Here is a 20,475-nt window from a genome sequence, read left to right on the forward strand (position 1 = left end):
AGACATGGCCGCAAAATGCGAACACAGTAAAACGACGCGCTTAAAATGCGAGCTTGGAAACGTTTTTCTACAGTGTTCATCTCGTCAAAATTATTATAATAATAATCTAAGTGGTTTTACCTAACAGCAGACAGCCGATGCGAGCTCGCCGCCTGGGACTGGCTGCCTGCTGTCGTATCCAGGCGGACTGCGCCCCCTTTTTCCTTTCAGCGGTATTTCCGCATCCGCCCCCCCGGCTGGCCGCCCGCCCGGTCGGCCACATACTGTCCTCGGCTGCGGGCCGGACTGGCTCGCGTTTCGCTGGCATCCCGAGCTCGCCGAGCTATGAGCTCCGATCTCACCGCCGCCGGCTTTCCCACGCCGGCTCTCACGGAAGAAATGCTGGAGCTGGACGAGGACGACGACTTGGAAGTTTTCAGCAAGGTAAGGCGGCGATTGTAGGAGGAAGAGAAACGAATCACACGGATCTCTAGGTAGGTGCGGAAAAAACTTTGGGTGAAAACGACACTGTGCTGCGTGGATACATTTTTTTAATGCAACATGGAGTCAGGATCGTGTTGTCTGTAAGGACTGTCGCTGATGTAACTTTCTTTCTTTTGTTCGATATTGAATAAAACAATAAAGTAACTTTTTCCTGAACATTAGGTCGCTTCCTTGTAGGTTAACACTGACTGAAGTGAGCCACGTATCAAAGTTCACGCAATCAGGTGCCTGTCATTCCGGCGGGATGTAACATCTTAACACTTTTTTATTTATTTACGTCGCTGCACCTCCGCGCTTAAAAGACAAAAAATCAAGTATGCCTAAACGTGGAAAAGATCCATTTCAAAGAGTTAATTTGCACTGCATTTCTAAAGAATTCACAACTTTCCATTTTCACAAAAGACAATGTGATGAGTGCAGTTCCTGTTATTGATCATCATTCAGACATACGCACAACAAAGTGCACTTTTAAATCATTTTAGAGCTACTTTTTATTGTTTGACCGATGACTTCCTGGGGTTTTTAACTCTCTTTATGTGGATCCTGACTCCCTTTGATATGTCTTGTACGTATGGGAACACTACCAGACTATTTTTGACTACCAGGCGTATTAAAGTTTCGGTTTTATGGTGGTTTAAAAGGCCAGCTTTTCTTGCTGACAAACCCGAAAGGGAATTGCTGTTTTGCTGACTTTGGTTTGTTAATGAATGATGTATGAAGCGAAATGGGACGGTCTATAGACAAAAAAAAGAAAGAAAAAGCCCTACGGTCGTTTTGTGGAGAAGCGTAAATCCCCTGCCTGTTTGCAGCTTGGATGAGCATTTAGGATGGTGGGATTTGCACACCTAACCCTAGCCGTGCTATACAGTTAACTACAACCTGCGAAGGTCCACTTAAATGACTAGTGATGTTCTTTCTTGCTGTCGGGCTGCTGCTGGAATTTAAAAGTTACAAAAGAGTGTTTTTGTATCACTTAAAACGTGGTAGTGGTGCGTGTGTTACGTGGCGGCAGTGATTAGTGATATTGGATACTAGATTAGCAATATTTTGGATTTCCGGCTGAAACAGCAGTGCACCTCTTATTTGATATTTTAAAACTTTTAAATGTTACCAGTGCGTGCTCCATAAGTGACATACCTCTTACGCTGCTGCTTAATTTTGTCTTTTCTCAGGATGTCACCTTGACAGACGGCAGCTCTGTCAGTGCTTCCCTGCCCACTTCTCCGTCCTCCATGACCAATCAGTACAGGTTCGAAGAGGAGTCGGACACCAGGGATATATTTGTCACGGTGGATAATCCAGAGAGCCACGTCACAGCTTTGGAGACCTTCATCACCTACAGAGTCGTAACCAAGGTATGTTTCAATAATGCCTAAAAAAGTAGATTCAGCTTAAAGGATAGAGGTTTACCTGCTAAGTGAACCGAGGCTGCGATTTTTTTATATACATATTATAATGAAAACAATGTCTCCTGTAATTCTAATTGGCTAAACTCATCCTCGTTTCCCAAAAGCACCGTAGCTTGTAAGAACGATAAAAAGAACCTATATTCTGTCCAATTTTAATATAAATGAAACTATCATTTACTAGTCATTTATTTCAAATTAGTTAGTACAAATGTTTCAGGAAACAATTATTTGCATAAGAACATGTCAACAATGTCAATGAACCAAACTATCACCAGAAAAACGTAGAACAGTTAAAGTATTTTTATACAAAAGCAGGCAGATATCAGGAAACTGGCATATTTTCTCTATCCAAGCAATAAGACCAATATTTAGGTTTAGTGTAGACACTGATTTAAATGGCTGGAAATTAATTGCTGCGAAAATGTAACTAATGAACTGGCTCCTGCTGTGTTCCTTCCCCTCTGTAATATAGTACATCTTCAGTTTTAAAAAAATAAATAAAATAAATAAGGATTAATTTTATTGACATTGATGACTGCTCCACTGATCAAACACATCCCAACAATCAGAATGTATTACATATCTGAACTGACTGAGAGAACATCCAAATTCTACTGGAATTCTCTAATGGCAAATATTTTGTCCATATTACTTAGCATCAGTTAATTTGGATAGTATTGACATTGTTTACATAAACATTTTCCTGAAAAGTTTGTCCTGAAAAATAATATGCAACAATTTGCCCATGGCCAGATGCGAGCACTGCACCGCAGTGTTTGTTGGGCACGCCTCCGAAGCTCACTGTCTTTCAGGTTGCGTTGGAATGGAACGTGAGTTAAAGCGCTCCTCGTCATGGGCTACCTCAAGAGTGCTTTGAATTCTTTCATCCAGTCACACCCTCATACTGGTTGGAGAAGTGGACAGAAATACTTTTTTTTTCCCCTTTCACAAAACAAAAGGTGTATATTTGTTTGTTTTCAAGACGACACGCAGCGACTTTGACTCATGCGAGTTCGAGGTCCGTCGGCGCTACCAGGACTTCCTGTGGCTGAGGGACCGTGTGGAAGAGACACATCCTACACTCATTGTTCATGTAAGATATCTTCCACGCTTCATGAAGTTCTTACTACTGTTGTTACTGCACTTTTCCTGCCGTCCTGTGCTTTTTTTGTATTTACGACGGTCAGTTTTTAGTTTATCTGTGATAGCTGTTGTTTTGGTTTAGCTGTTCGAATTTAAACACAAACTTTCCCCTTAGCCCTTGCCGGAGAAGTTTGTGATGAAGGGAATGGTGGAGAGGTTCAACGATGACTTCATCGAGACTCGTCGGAAAGCCCTTCACAAGTTTCTCTGCCGAATTGCCGAACACTCCATTCTGTCCTGCAATGCCGATTTCAAGATCTTCCTCACTGCCCAGGCCTGGGTAAGATGCACGTTTTGGTCAAATTACAAATATCTTTACCAAAAGGCGTGCTGCGGAAGCACCCTCAGGGATTAAATTAGAGCCCTTCTGGAAATGAAAATCGATACGTCTTTGCTAAGGTGTTTTCTCATGCAACTAGATGTTTATCTGAAGTATGAAGGATACTTCATTTCTTAGGCCAGGAACCAGGCGGCATCTAGTCACAAGCATTTACCCTTAGCTGCTTCTCCTTAAATAGCGGGAATGATAACACATTGTTTTTGAGATCTTTGTCCATGTGAGCGTTTGTTGTAGTCCAGTTGGAGCTTCTGTTTCTCTCGGCAGGAGCTCACCTCTCACAAGAAGCAAGGTCCGGGATTGCTGAGCAGGATGGGCGACACGGTCCGGGCCGTAGCTGCTAGCGTCAGGGGAGTCAAGAACCGACCGGAGGAATTTGTCGCCATGCAGGAGTATGTGGACACCTTCAGCCAGAGAATGAGCTCGCTGGACAAGGTCACCCAGAGGATAGCCAAAGAAATAAAGGGTAGGAAATGAAGGCAGCATTCCTGTAAATCGCAAGCTGTGTGCATACAATTCTGGTTTTAATAGGCTCGAGTGAAATGTGCCTGTTTTGGTGTGAAACTTTTACAACCTGAGCTCTGAATTGCATGCCAGTGGTGGTTTCAGGCTGTGGTCTGTTGCAGAATACCTGGATGATCTAAAGCACTACGGGCCGACCTACGTCCTGTGGTCTGGCTCTGAGGAGGAGCTGGTGGAACCTCTGAAGGGCGTAGCCAGTTGCATCGACACGTGTTGCCAGGCAACAGAGGAGCAGCTCAGCCAGATGTCCAACAACCTGGTCCCCCTTCTGCACGAGTACGTCCTGTGTTCGGACGCCATAAAGGTACTGATGCAGGCACTATTTACTTGTGAAACGTTTTAGTCCCACAAAATAAAAGTGATGATTTCTTTGTCATTTATACAAGTACAGCTACATTGCAATGCTCCTTTTTCGCATATCGCAAAGGCCTTGCTCAAGTGTCCAGTGAGCATGTGACTGTTCCGCCAAGTCTAGAACTCAAACCAGCAACCTTCTGATCAGACACACCGAGGTCTTACCCACGCTGTGTCGTACACTGCCCCAACTGGGCTCTGGTGGAAATCTGTATAGGAATATAGGAAGGAATAAACCTTCAGGGACAAATCATTGATGTCACACATGGGCTTCGGGTTGCCTCTACTGGCTCCTGTTATAATTTGGGATGTCCCGATCCCCACACACACCGACAAAGACACACACACAGTTCATATAATCCTATCATTGTGGGGACTCTCCATTCATTTCTATAGACATAAACATAGTGTTAACTATGATATCCCTCACCCCTACTCGGCCCTAACCTTGATCATAAGTAAGCAAACAAAATGTGGCAGATATAAACCCATACACACAACCGACTTTCTTCATCTGAGTAAGCCTTTTCATATCTCTGTTCTTTATTTCTGCGTATTAAACGACGTTCTGTCTCTGCCTCTCGAAAGGATGCGAACATTGCAGGTGGCTTTTGGGATACTTTGAGTTTCCAGTTCAAAGAATCTCCTCATGGCTGATATCTTGATACGTTGTAGTTTCAAGCCATATGCCTCCTACTGCAGCGTGTGACAGATCTTTACAATCTGCACAAGTGACATAAATTAGGTGGACACAGGAAATTGAGTAGATCGGGCTTTGGATCAGGCTGTTGTTGCTGATACTGATCCATCCATCGATTTTCTGTAACCGCTTGTCCTGTTCAGGGCCGTCGAGGGGTCTGGAGATTATCCCAGAGGCTACAGGTTCAAGGCAGGGAACAAGCCAGGATGGGGCACCAACCCATCACAGGGCACACTCACACGCCAGTCACTCACACTCCATCCACTCACATACTCACACACCATCCACTCATCCTCCCTCAGACACTGGAGTACCTGCAGGAAACCCCACAATGACATGGGGAGAACATGCACAGCCCACACACATGGAGCCATAACAGAGACTGAAGGTGTGAGGCAGCAGTGCTGACCACTGCACCACTGCACCACTGTGCCACCCTCCTAACTGGCCCTGGTTCAGATTATTGAGATTTGCTCGGGAACATCACTGGTTATAAAAGCTTATAGGCAGCTGATCACGATTGAGGACTGGTTCACAGTTGCACAATCCCAGGTGGGGCCTCTGCAAGTTGAAACAAATCCTGATGACGAAGGGATAACTGGTAATCCAGGCTTACTATGTTTTGCCTCTGTTTATACCAGTGAGAGTCAGTTTCTCATGTTGTGCTTCAGTAATGATAGAATCAGCTACAAGCAAAGATATTTATTTTGTGTGTGTCTTATTTTTAGGCGGTTCTGAGAAGGCGTGACAACATTCAAACGGACTACGAAGCTAAATGCGATATTCTAGTTAGCAAGCAGGCAGACCGAGAAGCAGTAAGTACAACATTGACTTGATTGTCACTCTAATGTTCTCCTACCGATCCCAGGCTTCATTAGCAATAAGCTCCTCCGAACCTGTCACATCTTCATTCATTTCCATGCAATCCATTTTAAACCCAACGGGGTATTTGACAATATTGGAAAACGTCTGTTCATAAGATTATGTAAATATACCAAGACTGTTCATGAGTCCATATTGAGCCCTTATATGATGCTGAAGCAGGAGAATATTGAAGAACTAATCTTGAAATAATGAGCTCTGGAGGTTTCCTTCAAATGTCAGATATATATTTTTAAAATCACTTAATAAAAATAAGCTTCCGAGGTACCTGTTTTGTCCACCAGATGACCTCCATGGATTCTAAGTATGATTAAGATCCGCTGGGTGTGGATTGCCAGAGCATTTGGCGTTCGGCCCAGGGAAGGGCAAACGCGTCAAAGTAACAAAGACGGAATGTCAAGCCTGAACACTGCAGCTAACTGAACACTGAACACCATGCATTTTAAAGGAGGCAGAGTCAGGGGGCTCAGATGTTCTGGGATGTGCTCGTGGAGAGAGAGGCGTTTCGCATAAAGGACAAGCAGGTGGCGTTCAGCTTCTGCATTTATTGGGCCAGAAGGAAAAGAAACTCAACACTTGAGACACGAGTCTTTTTCCTCTGAGTCGGCGTTTCTGGGCTTAATTTTATTTAATGGTGACCTGCAGAGTCACATTAGTAAATGTAATCAATTGCATGAAATTGTATGTAGCTTAATGTTAAATAAACTTAATTTGTCTGTCCGAACTTAATCTGGTCATGTGATCATGTGACAAATACTAACCATCTTGTAACTGCAGTGTATAATGTCCTTTAGCATAGTGAACAAATACCCTAAGTTTATGAAGGGGTCATTGGCCTAGTTTTGCGGCATGATATCAATTCAGGAAGGACGTAGTGACTCTGATGTGCTCGTGGGCCTTCCTCCTCATGGAGAACTGACCATCCTCACGTCCATTGTGTCACTAGTTGACGAACACTGAGGATCTAAGCATTGTGCTGGGGAGATTGCTCGGGAAAGTCCCGGAAGAAGCCAGACAACAGCAGGAACAGAGACTTCATGGTCAAATTGAAGAGGTATCAAAACTGCAGAGCACAATAACCATCTAACAAGCCAGTTCCGTCAGTGATTGGTCTGGGATGGTAACATTTTAGAAGCTTTTAAATATGGACAACCAATTCTGTAACCCCCCCCCCCCCCAAAAAAAAAAAACAAAACAAAAAAAAATAAATAACCAGACTGTGAAATTTGTTAGAAAGTGCGCAGTCTCTAAGAAATTAGGTGACACTTTATATTGACTGCACTTCATAATGCTTTTATAATGCATTCATTAAACACTCATAAGCAGCATGTAAATATACCTTTACATCCTAACATACATTTGCAGCTTTAATATACATTAATGACAAGCATTATTTGATTACAATGTTTTATCATCATAATGTTTGTTCTTAATGTATATTAAAGCTGTTAAAGTATGTTAGGATGTTAAGGTATATTTACATGCTTCTTATGAGTGTTCTATGAATGCATTATAAAGGCATTATGAATGTGTAGTTAATGTAAAGCGTTTCCAGAAATTATTGTATGAGGGAATTCATAAGAGCCAGATGACGGAAATAACGTTTATATACTACAAATGATAGTCATACATTAATCACTGTTATATCAGTTTACTAAAGTTTATATCGAAATGTTACCAACTCAGCGCAGGTCGCACCCCTTTCTATGTACGAATAGTGGAACAACGGAACTTGTTGGACGGGATTTGTGGTGGACTTCATTTTGGTGGTTTTCCAGTAGGGCTTATGTGTTACTCAAACCTAATCTCTTTTCGGTATGTCGGTGGGCCTTCCCTATGTCTTTAACCCTGACGTTGCTTCATTACTCTGTACCATTTCGAGAAGCTCTCTGGGTGCAGGATTTCAGCCAAATACTAATCTCTCCGGTTCTACATGTCCTCCTTTGTTGGTCTGCACCTTTAGCGCCATTTCATCAGTGAGATTTTGCCATGTTCTGTGGGTGTTTTACAGATGCAGAACCTTTTTCCTTAAAAAAATGTCTACAAGTCTGCTAGATGTGTGGTTTAAGGCAGCATATTTGGTGATGAAATGAAAATTAATCCAAATGATTTTTTAAAAACTTGTAATATAGTTTCTAACCATGCGGTGGCAGCAAATCCAAAGTCAGTTATTTAACTGTAGCACGTTAAATGAAAATATCAGGTGTGTACTTAGGGCATGTATACTGCAATACCCATCCTTGTGTTTAGCAGTCAGCCATTCCATGATAATGTAGTGGGATATTATTCCAAACACTTATAGGCATCTTCATTTGTATTGAAATAGTTCAGCAGTTTTGTGTTTTTGGGATTTTTTTCCCTTTTTTCTTTCCTCTTTACCTCTTCGGAGAGTAAGAACATTATCTCACCTTAAATGGCAGCTGTCTCGTCAATTGCCGTTTTCTGAATGTGCATTTGCAAATAAGTGACATTGCTTTCCTTTTGTCATACATTTAAATGCACTTATCTGCTATCTACTGTACCATACAAGCAGTACAATTATGCATTTTAAAACCGCATTTCCAGTTGACACTCTTGCTGTTGTGCTGTGACTTGTACGGCATTGCCACACCACTTAATCAAGTTATTCACCTGTTTTACATTTCCTGAAGACTGGTGTTGTTACTGTATCACCTGAAACACGGCTTTATAAGTCATAGTTGGCTGTCTAGCTCTTGGTCAGATGGATTATGGAGTAAGGAAGCCACACTCTTTCATGAATGACTATTGCTGAAATTAAAGCTGGATTCTTTTTTTAAAGATATAAACTTTTTTCTGAAAGACGTAATGTAATACAACTACAGATGGTTTAAAATCCATTTTCATTTCTTTACGTCAATATAAAAAAATGAATCGACTTGAATCTGTCTCGCAACTATTTCTGAGATTTTAAACTGAGATAAATTGACACTGAAGAGAACTATAGGAGAGTATTACTGAAATGTTTCATCCATCATACAGAAACTGGTCTGAGTCATGGAAAATAATTGGACAGCATCATCTGATACTTGTGGGATGTTTTCTTTGCGTTTCTGTTTTTCCACAAATGTGTTGAGTCAACGTTGGAGCTGACTTGAGAATCTGCAGTTGAACACAGAAATAATACAGAAACAAAACCTCCGGATGCTACTGTCCACAACTTTGTCCCCTGAAGGCTGGTAATTGCCATCAGCCATTGCTAGTGAAGACCACCAGGCTTTTGTTTATTTATCCTGTCAATTCCTTAGATCATAAGGAAACAAGGAGGCAAAGAAATTGAGTGAGTCACTCTCTGACTGTCAAGCAGACATGTTCTGGTTGATGATTGCTTGCTCCTGTTCAAGGCCTGCTCTTCGTCAAGGTTATTTGCACATTATACCCTCACTTGGATGTGAGAGTTTTGAGAATCCTTATTGCACAGTTTTTGCAAGATAGTCTTTAGTCCTTATTTTCACGCATAATGGTTGACTTTTGGTCCCACCAGAAGGTTGGGCGTTTTCACACTTAAATGAGAATTTCTGTGAGTTCTCATCCATAACCCTAAAGGAAAGAGGGTTGTTCCGGAGGGAATTATGTCAGAAAAGTGATGATTATTATTTTCAGTTCTGTGCATATGTGCGTTTGTTGTTGCGCGTGTGTGTAGCTGCATGATCTTTAAATATCTCTTAGATTTCTAGATTTCATTTGATAAGTCAATAATGTAAAATGATTTGGACATGAAGTCCAAAGTTCCTGTTTAACTTGTCAGTGAATCATGATCACATACACTTGCAGTCCCACTTTGCTACATGGGCACAAGTGCTATTTGCGTAGCCTAAGTGAAGTGCTTCGACGTGACTCCTGTGCATTAACCAACAGCTGAAAGGAGAAGTTGAGAAGCTGGAGGACAGGGTGGAGTGTGCCAACAGTGCTCTGAAGGGGGACTGGGAGAGGTGGCAGAGCAACATGCGGGGAGACGTCAAGGCCGCTTTCGTGAGCACCGCGGAGAAGAACGTCGATTATTACGAGAAGGTGAGTGAAGAAGGAGGTGGGTGCATGGATGGTTACAGCTAATTTATTTTTCTTCGTGAGTCAGGTGTTGGTGCAAATTTCTGCTTTTTGTGATCTGTGAGCTAGCATATGAAAGCTCTCCCTGGGGAATTGTTTTGGTACCCTAACCCAAGATATAGCTGTTGTACCTGCAAGCAAACAGGAAAATATGATGCTGCGCAGTCTTCTGGTTTAACAGTCCTGTTTTAGTTGGAGAGTAATACTGCGTGCTGCTGGCACATTTTACTGCGGAATGACGACGGCTCTTAGGTGCCGTCAGAGCCCCCAATGGCTGGCAGTTCACGTGATGATCATAAGATGCTTTTACTCCTGTTGAGTAATGCGTATGCTTTGGGATACTCAAACAGATAGATACTTCTCTCAACTGAATGCTCATTGCTTCTCATCACATGCGCAATTAAATTCCAAGGGAGAAGTAAATAATATATGGTAACACTTTACATTAACTGCACCTTCAAAAAGCGTTCATTAGACATTAATAGAACATTCAGTGCAATCATCATAATACATTCATAATGCATTTATACAACACTCATAGTCAGCATGTATCTGTTAATAACAAACATTATCAGGTTAAATGATTTAAAATGATTGTCGTGATGTTTTTTTAGTGTATATTAAGGCTGTTAAGGTATGTTAGGATGTTAAGGTATACTTACATGCTTCTTATGAATGTTCTATAAATGCATTATGTAGGGGCACTGAATGTTCTATGAATGCATTATAAAGGCATCATGAAGGTGCAGTTAATGTGAAGCGTAACATTTGTATTTGTATATATTTTTTTTTAAATGTCTGCCAAGGTCAAAACCAAAAGAATATCTGGTATTTATTTGCTTATTTGTTCAGCTGTTGGGTTTGAGTGAAAAATTGTGTCTATAAGATTCTTCAAACATTATGTTCAGTATATTTAGTCGTAAACTTATTTTGTTACATTAATGAATCACATATATCTTGGTGTGAGCTGTCGGCTTGAAACATTTGGCTTGTTCCGTAAATTTGGCGCAGTAGTGATGCTTATTTTTCACGTGTATTCTGCTCTTTAGAGCCATCTTGACTCACTCATTCTGAGACAGTGCACATTACTCACCGCCTACATATTTCTGAATTTGGTCTTATGAGGGTAAGATAAAGGAACCCAGCAACTGTAACTGTACAGGACACAACAATTCCAAGGGTTCAATTAAACAAAATAAGCTGATATTGCGCCATCACCACTCCCATAAAGACATTATAATTTAATCTTGTCTAATAAACATTGCCTGGTAGCCTTTGTCTTGGCTAAATTCAGACACAAGTCCATCACTTATAGTACTGCAGCTTTGTAGACTACATTAAATACTTTGTGCTTTAATTTAAATACATACGTGCACACTCCATGTACACACAGAAGTGTTGATTTCCCCAGATTTTTTTAAGTCTTAATGGAGCTTCAAGCCTCATAAACCATGACCAGGAGAAAGCAGTTATAAGATGGCTGCATGATGGATGAAGTTGCACCTTGAGATGTGTGCTGAACGTGTGTTAATTAGCGGCAGTTTGTGATAATTGCTGTTGACGCGAGGGCTGGCTGTAGCCTCCGGTTTGCTTGAACTGGTGTGAAGCTGGGAACGACATAATGCCCGGCACCCTGGTGGGGCCTGCTGGGCTATTGGCTCCAATAAGGGTTTGCAGGCACCTGTTAAGACTTGGGGAACTGTTGACGATGCTGTAAGGCAGTGGATTTCAGTCCTGTTCCTGGTGCCCCCTTCCCCACTCAAATGTTTTCATTGCAACCCTACCCCTATCTTATTCGGGTTTATATGGTCCTCATTAGGCTAATAATGAATGTGGCTGGTTGGAAGTCATGTGGGTTGGAATGAAAACAGTTGGAACACCACTGAGAGCTGCTGCTGTGAGGTCCCCTTGCTCACTGAGATATTTGCCCCCCTGCTGAGCAATGGGAGAACAGCTCAAGGGGTGATACATCCGATTTGCCCAATCTTCATTGGGGTCCCCAAGCGGTCACTACGCGATCAAATAACCCCAATTGTTGTTTAGGAAATTCTCAGGTAGCAAGACATGCTAAGCAGTTAGCTACCTATGATCTTCTGACTCTACTTGCTACCTATTTTTTAAAAAAACATTTGTGGGGGGGGGGGGGGGGGGTTCTTCGGTCTAAGCACCTGCAAATATGCTAATTTTTCAAATTATCTATTGTGTGTGTCTGTGTCTGTCTGTGTGTGTCTGTGTCTGTCTGTGTGTGTGTGTGTCTGTCTGTGTGTGTGTGTGTCTGTCTCTGTGTGTCTGTGTTGTTGAATTTGTCTCTTACTTCTTAGTTATTAGCTACATCATAGAGCTTAAGCCAATATAATTAAAAATAGCATTTAGAAGAAGCTCTAACGAACTGAAATATCTGACGGTTTTTATTACTGTCATATTATGTGCCCGCTGCAGCTACAACTGTATGCTGAAAATTGCAGCTTCTGTGAATTGCCATGGAGACTCCATAGCAACGAGAATGTTGCTGGAAGATGGGAGAGACGAGTGTCTTGTTATGGAATATAAGGCTTCATTCAGCCTAATCAACAATTTTCTTTAGTGGATCGCAGAAAATTTCCGAAATGATAGTATCTGAAGACTTGCTTTTATGATGTTTTGTTTTCTCCTTCATTTTGCTGTTTTTATTTCATCCATCTCATTGAGCTGAAGCTTTGCCCAGTTTGGTAGCACATGGCAGTTTGAATGCATTTACACCTTCTGACCAGCAGCCCATAGCACTAACAAGAAGGACCTTCTGACCAGCAGCCCACCTTCTGACCAGCAGCCCATAGCACTAACAAGAAGGACCTTCTGACCAGCAGCCCATAGCACTAACAAGAAGGACGTTCAGAGGTTTTCCTGCCTCAGCAGAAACAAGCTGCTGCTTCAGGAATTGGTCCAGATCCATTTTGAGGGCCTGGGGGGGTCATGGGTGATTTTTAGGATTTGCCCCTTAGGGGGGTTAAGCTCTTTCAGTCTAAAAAAGTAGGATACTGCTGGGTCCTGATTAAATTTCCCCATCTGAGGGGGGGATCCCCGACTATAAAATGTGCATGAAAATACAGAACAAAAATGTTTTAAAATATTTTTACCGGGAGACTGAGACAAAAAAAATATGGTGGCTGAACCCCCCCTAAATGGGGTCTGGAATAGCCTGTGAGTGAGGGCGATGTTTGGCGTGCCTGCGGATGTACGCTGAAAGGGGGCTGCGCGTCCCATTGGATCCGTAATTCCACGGATGACTCTAGGACAAGTGGTGCATCAGAGGGATGCATGCAGCCATATGATTAAGGCATTATGCAAACCTGTCCTGTGACTGGCAGGAGGCTGCGGGAAACGCATAGTGGATAGTAATGACTCAAATTAGGGTGCCTAATAAGGATGCTGCTTCTTCTGGAATTTTATTTATAGAGGTGAAAAACACACACACCTAGAGGAGTGCCATCCCAATTTTAAGTGACAAAAATCAGTAAAATAATTCTACAGAAGCAGCTTATATTTGCGAGGAATCCCACGCAAATATTTGCTCTTTCAATTTCGCGCAGAATGAAACGTAGCTTATGAAACCGTCCAGAGTTGGGGTTCAACCTGATGCGCTGGAAGTTGAATGTCTTTCATTTGAAATACTCGCCATAGTGGTACGATATTAAATACGGACGAGCCCAGCGCAGCAAATTGGATGTCTTCTAGCACGGCTTCATTGTAGAAGCTGGGTGGCAGTGGGCCATCCCCCTAATAAGCAGAATAATGAATTATGCGGGAGGCCCACCTCCCCTGGATGCTTGGCCGGCAGAGATCTTAATCAATGCCTCGTGCTGAATCCCTGTCCAGCAATTTCGCCCGTTTCCCAAAGCAGCAGCGGGCTCCAGTGGGCCATGAGTGCACATCTCAATGAGCCGTTCTTTGGATCAGCATTGCACTCGGCGGAGGTGGGTATCAAAACACACCCGCCAGCCACCCACCTTCGGACAATGTGTGTTTTTTGGTTTTTTGCATCAAACGCATCCTTGCAAAGGAGTCCTGGTAGAAACGGTAAATTTGATAGCTACTGGCCAGCTTGAGTAGCCAACCTTAAAATATTCAGGGCTTGTTCAGAATAAAAACGTATCGGTAGGTGAATGCATGATAATTGAAATTGTTATATATATAATTTTTTTTGCCCTGATATAATTGGCATGTCTTTTCTAGAGATTGCACAGAAACTTGAAGCAGTCTTGATTAAATGCATGTGTCAGGGTGTTATTTTTAGTGATGGCAGGAGTGGCAGGAGTTCGTCACAAAGGCAGCTGTCTGATCACTTGTCAAACTTCTAATGAATATTAGCCCTGAACATGGTTGTGTGAATGGATGTGGCTGTTCGACTTAATATTATACGGAGTTAATGGTTTTACTTTCCTGTGGTGGAAGTTCAATAGATTTCCATGAGTTTGCACGTGATGTATTATCCGCCCAGTGATATCGTACAGGAATATTTATCTTCAGTATGTACAATCTTCTGGGCTGTGGCTCAGTGAGATGCTTTTTCTCTTGTATCTCCAGGGCTTGAAGATTCAAATCCAGCCTTCATTATATGGAAAGCAATATGGCCTCTCGGCTTTCTGGGTGCCGTTACTGGCCTTGCTCCATAGGTGTTGAGTTTACAGGTTTTCCCTGGGATTGTTTAAGTACTCGGTGTATGTTTCTTTTGTGATAGACACGCGCCCCCCCCCCCCCCCATCCATCCAGTCTGCCTTCCCATCTGCCCCCAGGGATTGGTTTCTGACTTGACGTTGCATAATTAGTTATGGAAAATGGGTGGGTATATAATGATAGCTGAGAATACGCCAAGGGTTCCAATTTTTTTAATAACCTACAACAAAGTTTTGTCCCTCAGAGTGGTGGTTCTTAATATTTAAAACCCAGGAAAGTTAAATACACTTTGATCAGTTTTTATTAAAACAGGCTTCGTAGATTTTTGCAGGATTGTCGTATCTCTTCTTTTAGGAAATTATTGCTACTGAAAATACTTTCCAAGCATTTCAAACATGTCTTACATAAATGTCTTTGAAGTTTTTTTCTCTCATTTCTTTATGTCCAGATATTACTTACTGCACTTTTATTTCGAGTCAAACTTCTTCTGCTTTGATGATCTAGTTACACAGCGAGATCAATTATAGAAATACATTTTGAGGTGAATGTTGCATAACAGGGGGCATGGTGGCTCAGTGGGGCAGCTCAGCCGTCTCACACTTCCAGTCACTTTTTGGCTGTGTGGAGTTGCATGTTCTCCCAGTGTGTGTCCTCTAAGTACTGCTTCTGGACCGGCATCTCTGACTTGCTCACAGAGCCGTGTTTCCCAGTCGGGTCCTCGGCGATCCACAATCAGTCCATGTTTTCGCTCCCTGCCAGGAAATCCACATTTTTGCTTCCTCCCAGGGAGGACTGTCTGTGGGTCTCTGAGGCCTGGATTAGTAAGCACTGCTAAAGAGTGAGTGCATGTATGTGCCAGGCTATGGACTGGCATCCTTTCCCGCGTATACCCTTTCCCGCGTATACCCTTCCCCGCCTTTACCCTTTACTAGTCCTGTTTTTTGGAATATTATTTATCATTTATTATTTGAGTTAGATTTTATAGCTAACCACAGTTAGGGGGAAAATCATGCATTCAGTTAGCTGCATTAAAAGTGCCTTGCTTGTTTGCTTGTAATGCATGCATGCTTCCCTAGAGTCACATAAAGTCACCAGTTCAGCACTGCAGCTGTGCGGTTGTGTTCACGTCGACGTGTGGCCAGTGGTGATATAAGCTCTGTGAATGGCGTCTCACCGCGCGCTTGTCTCTCGCAGTGCCTGGCCGCGTGGGAGTCCTTCCTCACCTCCATGAACGCAGACCAAAGCGTGGAGAAAAGCGCAGGCCTGACCTCCTAGAGCGCCTTCCTGCCCCAGCCTCAGACGACCAAAGAGGAGCAGCCCCCGTGACCAGGGGCGTTTCTGCCGGGTGACATTCTGCACTGCGGCGCCATCGTTTTCTATTAGTGCTGCGAGCAATGTTACGTTGCCACAAATGCTCTATATAACTCTGCCTCAGGGTTTTTAAACAGCCACACTACATTGGATTAAGTTTATTCCATGCTGAGATGTAGGGCAAAAAAAAGGGTATTCCTGTTTTATTGTGCCTGACATATCAACAGCAATGCAAACAACATAGTTTTAGTATATTTGTATATTATATATTAGTATTTGTTTTTGATTCAGATTGATCTGCATTAAGTTTTTATGAATGCACGAATAAACGAATAAATTCAATTGAATAAATGAGATTTTGTTACCTGAATTGTTTGTAGGTATTCAAATGGTATTTTTCTTTGTTTTTACTTAAACATGTTTTAGCTTCTCAGATAGGTGTCATGGATATTTCCCTTTTTATTTGATGCAGTGAAGGTTTTGCATGTTTGTAACTTTTGCATCATGAAAAATTCAAAATCACTCTGTCTCTTATTCATGATTTTACAGTTTCTCTTCGATAAACAGCCTGTACACTCTGATAGGACCCCCAATATGGGGCAGAATTCCCACTCAGACCACCACTAAGTCCTCCTGCATTGCAATTGTGCAATGTGGGCGCAAAAAAAAACTTTATGCAAGTAGTTTGATTATGTAAAATAGTTCCGAAGAGCCTGATGTGCCATTTGTTTTAATGATATCTGAATGAGCTCTGTAATTCTATGCACTATTAAAAGTGTAGTTCTGACAATAAGTCGTGGAGACAGACAGACTTGAGATGCTTTATTGTATGTATGTGACAATGCTTGGTCATTCGGCTACACCCAGTACAAAGAACGAGATTGTAGAAAAAAATAAAGAATAAGCCGCCGATAGAAAAATACGCAACAGCACAGTGGAGATGAGTAACATGTTTATAAAGACGGAATGAAAAACTATTGTCCTATTTGACTTGCAGTATAGTTGTTTTTTGAATACCATTGGTCAACAAGCAGTCAGATAATTTTTGTGAATTTCTTAAATTGATTTTGTGTTGTTACTAAGGCGTGCATGTGCGTGTGCGTGTGTGTTGTTGCTAAATTAAGCACAACATTTTGAATGCTCTCCAGAACATTCCGTCTACTCAGTCAGGATCAGGCCCGGAACACAGAAGCTGGAATTCTGCGTTACCATAGTGAGCCGTTTGCTTCGTGACATCAGCATCACTGTTCATTGGACAGCTCACCGGCACTGCCTGGGGCTTCAACCCGCTCGTTAGACAGTCCAGCACGTCAACTCTGCCAAACAACTTCCGCTTCCCCTCCGCTATTTAGCGTCACATGTAAAGTGTTTATTACTTATACTACGATATAGGAAAGGCATTGTGACACATAAATTAGGATTGATTAGTCATTTAAAAATCTACTATAACACTATCTGCCTTGTGCTTTCTGAAAAATGAGACTGACCCTCACTAGATGAGTAGTTATATAAGATTGATGGACGGCTGGTTAGGCTATTTTGCAACGAAATATTAAATATTCAGATGGGCTAAATATATCCGGCAATGAATATCTACTAATATATTTTAAAAGAACAAGTATATTTTATCTTTTTGTTATATTTTGAGGAATTGATTCATTTTGTTTAGTTTCATTTATGATTCCACTTTAATGAGACATTTTGGAATCCATATTCCATTGTAAAGTAGGTTACCCAGTTAATCACATTCAATATTAAGTAAGAATCCTTAAATAACATGGAGCATAGAAAGCTCCTCTTTTTAATCAGCAAATCAATAAATATTGAATTTGCACCAAGATAAATTATGCTGTTTTTTTGTAATTACTTGAATGGACTTTAGTCACTGTTTGGCCATGTTTCAATAACCAGATTTTCAATTGTTCCCTTATGAATGGTTACACAAAATGTTTAAATAAAACACAGGATAAAAGTAAAATCCTTTTGTTTTTATTTAAATTTTTTTTTTCCATCAGAAGAAAAAAATATTTTAGCCCCGAGAATTTAATACATCTAATAATACACTGGAGTGAAAACTTCAATAATTAAACACATTAATATATTCTTTGATAATAGGATACACTGAGGAAATGAATATTATAGCAGTACGGATAAATCCCATCTGCTAAGTCAGGGGAGGCTGTACTTTCCATGTGTTTATGAAGGAATTTCCTAATTGGATGCGTGACGAGCTCTGGAAACAGGTCAGGTGAAACGATGAATATTAAAAAAAAAAAAAACAGGTCAGTATGATGAAACTGAAAGTTGGCAAAACTTGGAAATTCACAGTGTGGAAGTTCGTTCTCTGGGAGACCAGTCGTGATGCCAGTAGAAGTGGAGTGGTTCTTTGGAGAGTTTCCCACTGCATCCACACAAGGACCCTCATGTGATGGGATCATGGAGAGAACTCTGCTGGAAATGGTAACATCTGAAAGTACCTGCTGATAGTACTGCAGAGCATGTATGCCAGTGTTACAGCAAAGGGCACGATTGCTATTCAGATATTTCTTCATTTTACCTAAAAAAATGGTGCCTCTTCATTCAGGCTTAAGGCCTTTATGTATATATACAGCACTGTGCGAAAGTCTCAGGCAGGCAAAGGAGATGATATTTAAATGATCTTCATGCTGGTGTAGAGGTATGATGCAGTGCCGTCTCTTTCAGAACCTCCTTGAACAGCAGTAGTTGTCGCAGCAACCATCCAATACGCCCATGTAAGGGCGTAAGTTTAGTTTCAGCATTGGTGGGGACCCCTCTCCCCCCAACACACACAGCACTCCCACAGTTATCGGGGCATGGTCAGGACAAGATGTCCTTACTGTCCACTGCCCTTACACCAATGTACTTCTGGTGCCTTAACCCCTATCCCACCTTGTTTGGCTAATCAATACCTCAGTGAGTTGTTTAACATGAATTATCTGAGCTGTTGGTGAAATTTAATAAATACTGTTCATGGAATGGCTGAGGGGCCCTAAGGAGAGGTTTGGGAACTGAAGCGGTGATCATCTAGCGTCCAACAAGAAATCAGTGACTTTTTGGAGAACAGAAGACATTCTTGATTTTTTGTTACTATTAATTTGCATATGCTCTCATGTTGACTGATTTTTTCTGAGCAAATATGCCAGCCAGATAAATAGCCTTAAACATTTTCTTTGACTCTCTAAGACTTTTGCACAGTACTGTGAATATTTATTCATTTTGAAAAACATAACAATTGAATTATTTTAATGGCACAGTAGCTCACTGGGGAGGATAATTGCATTATGATTCCACAGCTGGGACCTCTAACATGTCCTCCACCCTTCCTGTGGGTTTGTATTTTCTTTCCGTGATTTGCTAAATTTTCTCCTATGGTCTGAATATATGCAGTTAAATGAAACTGTGTCTTTAAATTGTCCATAGTGTGATTATGTGTGTTGTGTTCAGCTTTACATATATGGCACTTTTGACAAGAACATTGTCACAGGGTATAGTGTCCCTGGGTCAGATGTCCCCAGAGGGTCCGTCAAAGGTGAGATAAACTCTCTCAGAGACAAGCAACACAAGGGGACCTCAAAAGCCCGTCTTCCTCTGGTCAGGTTTGCATATTTAGTGCAAGGTAAATTTGGGCAGATTGGTGGACAGCACAGGGAGGCAGGTGAGCAGGTGAAGGGGCTCAGGCAGAGGGTGAGCAGGTCGGGTGGAACAGGCGGGAGGCAGGCGGGCGGCAGGCAGGAGGCAGGTGAGCAGGTGAAGGGGCTCAGGCAGAGGGTGAGCAGGTCGGGTGGAACAGGCGGGAGGCAGGCGGGCGGCAGGTGAGCAGGTGAAGGGGCTCAGGCAGAGGGTGAGCAGGTCGGGTGGAACAGGCGGGAGGCAGGCGGGCGGCAGGTGAGCAGGTGAAGGGGCTCAGGCAGAGGGTGAGCAGGTCGGGTGGAACAGGCGGGAGGCAGGCGGGCGGCAGGCAGGAGGCAGGCGGGCGGCAGGCGGGCGGCAGGCAGGAGGCAGGTGAGCAGGTGAAGGGGCTCAGGCAGAGGGTGAGCAGGTCGGGTGGAACAGGCGGGAGGCAGGCGGGCGGCAGGCGGGCGGCAGGCGGGCAGGGGGCTCCACTGTATCTGGACCTCCAGAAGGGGGGAGGGGGTAAGGAAAGTGCATGAACGAGTGAGGGGCAGAATAGCAACAATGCAACGCAGCAGGGTGAGAATCATGATGAGGCAGGAGTATCTATGCCAGCATTGCTAGATGAGGAGAAGCAGAAGTCCAACAGCACATGGCTACATGCAAAGCAAGACTGACACCATGACAATGATCTAAACCCAGCTCTACTCCACAGACTATAACCCTGCAGCCCTGCACTATAGATGCCTTCATAGCACATTATAAGGGTCAGTATAAGCATTAAGGATGCTTTGTACTGCATTATGAATGTATCTGAAGTGCATTACAGATGAGAGCTTCATGGAGCATTCATAATGCATAATAAGCATGGCTACAATGTGTTATAATCTTTTTATAAATACTGTATTTACAGCCATGTTTATAATGATTTATGAATGCATGACACATGGCATTCATAGAAAGTGTTGCTAGTGTGTTTCTAG

The 20,475-nt window shown here is 42.4% G+C and overlaps 1 protein-coding gene across 3 annotated transcripts; it reads left to right on the plus strand.

Annotated features, from left to right (window-relative positions):
• Window positions 1-219: 219 nt before the first annotated feature.
• snx7 (sorting nexin 7) lies at window positions 220-16,660 on the plus strand. Of its 3 annotated transcripts, XM_048976609.1 has the most exons (10): window positions 221-423; window positions 1,656-1,838; window positions 2,875-2,985; window positions 3,151-3,315; window positions 3,640-3,838; window positions 3,999-4,198; window positions 5,677-5,763; window positions 6,777-6,884; window positions 9,707-9,859; window positions 15,743-16,660. In XM_048976609.1, the coding sequence occupies exons 1-10, from the start codon at window positions 325-327 to the stop codon at window positions 15,821-15,823; spliced, it is 1,386 nt and encodes a 461-aa protein (XP_048832566.1). In that variant the 5' UTR covers window positions 221-324; the 3' UTR covers window positions 15,824-16,660. The 3 variants fall into 3 exon arrangements, with proteins under 3 accessions (XP_048832568.1, XP_048832566.1, XP_048832567.1); XM_048976610.1 differs by lacking the exon at window positions 6,777-6,884; XM_048976611.1 differs by lacking the exons at window positions 9,707-9,859; window positions 15,743-16,660 and having other exon boundaries at window positions 220-423; window positions 6,115-6,857.
• The last annotated feature ends 3,815 nt before the right edge of the window (window positions 16,661-20,475 follow it).

The sequence above is a fragment of the Brienomyrus brachyistius genome, chromosome 15, assembly GCF_023856365.1.
Source record: "Brienomyrus brachyistius isolate T26 chromosome 15, BBRACH_0.4, whole genome shotgun sequence".
Taxonomy (NCBI): domain Eukaryota; kingdom Metazoa; phylum Chordata; class Actinopteri; order Osteoglossiformes; family Mormyridae; genus Brienomyrus; species Brienomyrus brachyistius.

Excerpts from the sequence above, each read along its gene's own strand:
- snx7 (XM_048976609.1), top strand. The coding sequence starts at position 325 with ATGAGCTCCGATCTCACCGCCGCCGGCTTTCCCACGCCGGCTCTCACG. Across the intron at positions 424-1,655 it reads ACTTGGAAGTTTTCAGCAAG|GATGTCACCTTGACAGACGG; the intron begins GTAAGGCGGCGA and ends GTCTTTTCTCAG. Across the intron at positions 6,885-9,706 it reads TTCATGGTCAAATTGAAGAG|CTGAAAGGAGAAGTTGAGAA; the intron begins GTATCAAAACTG and ends ATTAACCAACAG.